The sequence below is a fragment of the Mercenaria mercenaria genome, chromosome 9 (genome assembly GCF_021730395.1).
Source record: "Mercenaria mercenaria strain notata chromosome 9, MADL_Memer_1, whole genome shotgun sequence".
In the NCBI taxonomy this organism is placed as follows: domain Eukaryota; kingdom Metazoa; phylum Mollusca; class Bivalvia; order Venerida; family Veneridae; genus Mercenaria; species Mercenaria mercenaria.
Window position 1 is genome coordinate 27,512,435 of NC_069369.1, and position 5,896 is coordinate 27,518,330.

Here is a 5,896-nt window from a genome sequence, read left to right on the forward strand (position 1 = left end):
AACCCTTTCTTTACAAATCACAGAAAGGGGAAATCTAAACTCTCAAAAACAGCTACATTCGGTGTTTGTTGGCGTACGCTAAGAATACTTTTACAAACTTTACATGGAATTTGTCAATTTCTTTATAATAATAAATGCCCCATACCTCTGCGTTGTACAATAGAATTGGTAACACCATAGAGTCAAAAAGTGATAATTTAGTTCTTATATCTAAATTTACCCTACTAAATAATCCTTGCAAACAATTATATGCTTTCAAGGCTTGATCGGACAATGACTTAACAGCATTTTTCATATTTCCAGTATAAGTAAAATTTACACCTAGATAACAAAAGTGATCCACCACTTCAATTAATTCGCCATTTATGAACCATTGTAGGTCGTGTCTATGTTTACGTTTTTCAAATATACATATTTTTATTTTATTAACATTAATGTTCAATCCCCACTTTAAAGAATAACTATACAATGAATCTAGATGGGCTTGTAAAGTACGTGGATCAGTTGTGAATAACGCATTATCATCTGCAAAAAAGTAACATATACATAGATAACTGGTTGAGATCATTCTCTGTTAAAGCATCGAAGACGATGGTTTAACATTATATCATTAACGAAAAGGATAAATCGGCGAGAGTGGTTCCCCTTGTTTTAAGCCGAGGGTTACATCGAAAAATTTACTGAGATAAAGGCATTGACGAAGGAAGTTTCACACAAGAGGTAACAGAAGCATATATCGATTTCAACATAAGTATCATCTTAGAGCTAACGCCTGCTTGCGACAGCTTAAACCAGTGTGCATCCCTAACAATAGTATCTAAAGCTTTTTCATAATCAATAAAGGCACAGTATAATTTAGATTTACAATTAAGAATATTTTAAATAATTGGACTGAGTAAAAATACACAATCAGTTGTGGACCTATTATCTCTAAAACCGGATTGCGATTCGTATAAAATATTCTGTTTTTCACACCATCTATTTGATCTTTTTCTAAGAGCTAGTGAAAATAGTCGCTAAATGTATTGTTCATTTTGTATTTCAGATGGATCTGCATGTATTGAAAGGCAAGCATCGAGAGGAATTAAGACAGAAAAATTCAAGCGTCGATGTAAACATGACAGTCAGTGCATCAGAAATGTGAAACACCCCTAAATAAGATTGAGTAGAACATGTTGATACATTTTTTGTAGAATTTCAGAAATGATTAGATAGAGTTAAGCCCTATTTCGGACAAAAGCATTTAAATAATACTTGTAAAACTTTGTTATCGAAACATCTCAAGAATGGTTTCAGAAATGTTCAGTCAATTCCATACCAGTGCAAAGTTGACTGAATTAATGTTTTGTGAAGTGTCTCAACAGGGAATAAAGGAGTTTTTTTTCATTTTCCACAAAATACGTTCGAACTGAAGGAATCCATTTTTACATAAACATTTATACATATGCATCTTGGCATTTAGTCTCTTTAGCTTTATATATTTTTTAATATCTTAAACTTATTTAGGTCGTTTGAAGTAGCAAACTTTAGAAAGTTTTGGTTATCCTGATACGTATCCTATATACTATGACTTCATTTCGCATACTGTACTTCTAGTCTCAAACTTACGGACAACACTAAATGGTGTTCTTTACCTGTTTTCAATATTGAAATGCATTGCCTGTTTTTATGGGTTAAAGTAAAGAAAATGAAAATTTTCTTTAATTTCTGCACACAATAAAAAGAATACAATTGTAATCACATTCTAAGTTTATTATGATAAGACGGTCACATAAAGAAAAGAAGTCAATGAGAGTAAGAGATCAAACCCGTTGTCTATGTATTTTATGTATTTCAGAATACCAAACAATCTTAAAAGTTTTATTCTTATTCATGATGTATAACTTTCAGTCACTTAAACAAAATATTTATTGTTGATAACAAGTATCGGAGATTTCATTTTCCCACTGGAACACCACCGCTGTTTATGAGTGTGATATCTTTGCTGCCGCGGTTCGTGCCGTGGTAAACAACCTGAGTTGGCGGCTGTGGGACGGTCTTTGTAAAGTCCCATATAACATGTGTGACACCAGCCTAGAAAAAAAAGAATAATGCTTACTGGCTTTAGTACAGTAGTATATCATGGCGTTTTAAAGACAAGCAACAACACTGAGTCCCGGTGTTGTTTTTATTCTCCAAAGCAGGCCCGACTCAAGGCCGGGCCGAGGGGGCCCGTTCCCACCGCCTCCATCCACCCCTCGGCCCCAGTTGGCTGAGAAGTGACCTATAATCATTAAAGTTGCACCTAATTATTTTAGCAAAGGAATAATATTATCTCAAAATTTAGACCCAATAATGCATCAGAGGCCACAATTTCATACCCATATTTCAAAATTTTCAAGGTGAGAGCCCCCGGATTCCCCTAAAAGAGGGGATATCTCAAAATTTAGACCCAAAAATGCACCAGAGACCACCATTTCAAACCTATATTTCAAAAATTTCCAGGGGGAGAGCCCCTGACCCCATAAAATGAGGGGATGCCCTCTCCCGTACTTCAAATTTTACCCTAAAATAATGCAACGGGAGGTCACCATTTCATACCCATCTCGGCGCCGCAGGCGCCCTGTCTGTGACGCCTTTGTTCTTAACTGGTGTCCCCACTCCCGGGCCTGTGCAGTGTAATGCTATGTAGTTTTTCGTATAATAACTTTTTACGAAATCAGACACAGAGAAACTATCCTTGTATTTGATTTTCATCCGAACATAAAATAAATGCACAAATCCTCTATATAAATGATGATTTTTTGTAGGAATTTTATGTAAGACGGAGTTTTCCAGCAACAATGAAACGTCCAGTATGCAAGAAACATATTTAAAACTAATTATGCAAAATACAGTTAAGTTGCCGGAGCCCTATCATAGTAAGTTCCACATTTTGTAACATCAGTACTGTCCGTCGCACGTTGTTGACATGCGTTGTCGAGCATCAGATATCGCGTAACAACACAACCATTTTACCATTATGGCAATTATAAAATGGTCACCTCAGCATGTAAGAACATTTTCTTACTGGAAAGACTAGTGATTCCTTCTCCAAAATTCTACCTTAAAAGTTAAATTTCTAGTAAATGTAAGGGAACAAAAATACGCACCTTAATGGGAACATCTTCGCTGTCGTTTGTGTCCAGAGCTCGAGAGAACTTCAGCACCGTGTCATTCCCAGTTTGCATTGATTCAAGCAACACCCAATCTTGAGATTTGTCCATGATTGGAGGGACGTGTGCTATTGTGTGCCTATCCTTAAACAAAAAAAAAAGAAATGAAAAAAGAATTACATGTAGTTTACACTAAGGTCCCATTAATTAGACTTTTAAAAACGTTTTCAGATATATCAGTACAAACGTTGTGTTAAAACTTGTTAAGAATGTTGATGCTTTTAAAATTTATTGAATCAAACTTCACTAGGAATAAATCACGGATCATACAGATAAAGGTACTTATTTTCTGCATCGTTTCACAGGCAAGAAACCGGTCTTCGGAACAACATTCGGATGTTCCTTACTTACACGGAATCACTAAAACATTCTTCGAATGTCTTTAAGAAGTATAATATGAGCCGCGCCATGAGAAAACCAACATAATGGCTTTGCGACCAGCATGGATCCAGACCAGCCTGCGCATCCGCGGATGCGCAGGCTGGTCTGGATCCATGCTGGCCGCAAAGCCACTATGTTTATTTTCCGATGGCACGGCTCATATGTATTTATAACAGTACCTTGATCTACAATATTGTATTTGACTCGACTTGATTTTGCCAGGCCTGTTGAACCACGAGGCGCTTGTACCGAATGTGTTACGACCTGGCAAAATCAGAGTCGGATCAAGGCGCTGGTTTAATGACCCTTTTATTCTATATGTATTCCTATTTCTTGTATTATATCAGTCAAAATTGTTGCAATTTTAGATAAATAAGGTTGAAAACATTTGAAACGCATGAAACGTCAAGACAACGTCAGATGACGTCTGTACGTCATTTCATAGATCATATTTGACGTCACAACTAAAGCAAGTTGTTCCACCACTGAATAATTTTCCGTATCTGATGGGAGTTGACTACAGGATTGTTCATTCTTTAGTGAAATGCATGCTGTATTTTAAACAGAAAATAAGAAGCTGTGTAGCATGTACTTACATAAAGCGTGCCTTGATTATTAGAAACGAACCCAACAACGACGTCCGCAGGGAACATTAAGCCAGTCTTTGATATTCCAAATCCCACTGATCCGTGAGTTTGCACGTGTGTCTCGAACGTTATATGCGTGGCATTGTATTTCCAGTACAACTTATAGTTGCTCGCCAGCGCCTCGGAATAAGGATAATTTTCCGTGGGTGCGAGCTCGATATAATGTATCTGACTGATAATCAGAAGGCTTGCAGCGAGTAGATGATACATTGTTAATTAGACACTAGACGCTAATGGTACCGGTCTGCAAGAAAATCTCATTTTATATCTTGTGGGACCAGATAATGCATTGATTAGTAAAATGCGTGTCATTATAGTGTCAAATAAGAATAGTTCCAAATAGACAGGTTATAAGGTAGGTCATTATGTAACATGTCAGTAACACTTTTTGGAGCCATTATTCAACAACTAGTTTCCTTCTGACTTAGCAAATCCATCTGTTATAATATTCCTTCGCTAATTGAACAGAAAGGTAATTAAAATAATGATTTGGAGTCTATTTAAATGTATCAGAGTAAAACTTTAATATTTAGGATTAAAGTTTATTCTGGAATTATTGATTTGATCAAATTTTCTTTAAACAGTCAAACTCGGTAGGGTATAACATTATTTTCAGTTTACGCACCTGAAGGGCATTTATTTGTATTCTGCTATAGATAAATTACATAGTATATGAACAGTTCTGGGGTCAGCTGAGGACAAATATTAGCGACCAGGCTAAAGAGCTGCTTGTACCAGGATGGCTGTTCAATGAGTTGGCGCCGGAAAAAAAGAAATGCATTTTGGTATTGAATTTGCAGAGGAGAATAGTTAATTCTTGCCGTTGGTACCTCGAAGGAAGTCAAAAGGATGCGAACCTGACAGGCACACGTCGTTTATTATACATCTCGTTATATCTTTGTAACGATATTAGTATAGAATAACATATAGAACTGAGTATGACACAGACATGTATCATTACACTGGTGGCAGTGATGATTTAGAAGCATACGAACTGTCCTTTAAATGCAAAATGCGATAAAATACTCGGAATTGGTACCGGTACTCAACAATTCATTTGAGTAGCCATCATTTCTTCCGGGGCCTCCGTGACTGGCCGTCAACATATCAGATTAATATAGCACACTTATCATAAAAATAAAACACATTCAAAGGCGTTTTACGTACGTTGCTGCCACTCAGGGTGCCAAATTCATCCTCTACCAATACAAACACAGCGCGATCTGATTAGTGAGACGGAGCAAAGGAAATCCCTCGGGACAGAGAGAGAAACAGAGAGAGAGAGAGAGAGAGAGAGAGAGAGAGAGAGAGAGACGGAGATGTGGAGAGGGGGGGGGGGGGGTGAAGAGAGAGAGAGAAATCGATTAGATACACAAATATCCGGCCAACTTAGCCTAGCCCTTTACGAATAGACAGTCTGATCTTTTCACATGCCCGGTGTGTAGATACACGCGACGCCGTTTTTTCCTGGGAAGAACGAATACTGGCCTCTTACTTAGGTTGGAGGCTCTCAATCAAGAGTATCGCAGAAATTTCCAGTGCCACGCCAGGATTCAAACCCGGGAGCTCATGATTGACAGTCATGTGTGTTACCACCAAGCCACCTCTGTGCGTATAGAATCGGTAATCGTGCTAGCGTGGAGGGGGGATCGGGTATATCGTGCGAGTGGGTTG

At 37.6% G+C, this 5,896-nt stretch overlaps 1 protein-coding gene across 1 annotated transcript; it reads right to left on the reverse strand.

Moving 5' to 3' along the window:
* Positions 1-1,737: 1,737 nt before the first annotated feature.
* LOC123547844 (DBH-like monooxygenase protein 1 homolog) lies at positions 1,738-4,474 on the reverse strand. The gene is made up of 3 exons (XM_045335089.2): positions 4,172-4,474; positions 3,132-3,278; positions 1,738-2,073 (listed from the first exon to the last, which is right to left on the reverse strand). The coding sequence occupies exons 1-3, from the start codon at positions 4,430-4,432 to the stop codon at positions 1,936-1,938; spliced, it is 546 nt and encodes a 181-aa protein (XP_045191024.2). The 5' UTR covers positions 4,433-4,474; the 3' UTR covers positions 1,738-1,935.
* Between the last annotated feature and the right edge of the window lie 1,422 nt (positions 4,475-5,896).

Bases quoted from the DNA above. Each gene is read 5' to 3' on its own strand.
- LOC123547844 (XM_045335089.2), bottom strand. From the start codon at position 4,432: ATGTATCATCTACTCGCTGCAAGCCTTCTGATTATCAGTCAGATACAT. The intron at 3,279-4,171 runs GTAAGTACATGC...TTTTTGTTTAAG, and splicing joins ATAATCAAGGCACGCTTTAT to GATAGGCACACAATAGCACA. The intron at 2,074-3,131 runs GTGCGTATTTTT...TTTTTTTTCTAG, and splicing joins GCGAAGATGTTCCCATTAAG to GCTGGTGTCACACATGTTAT.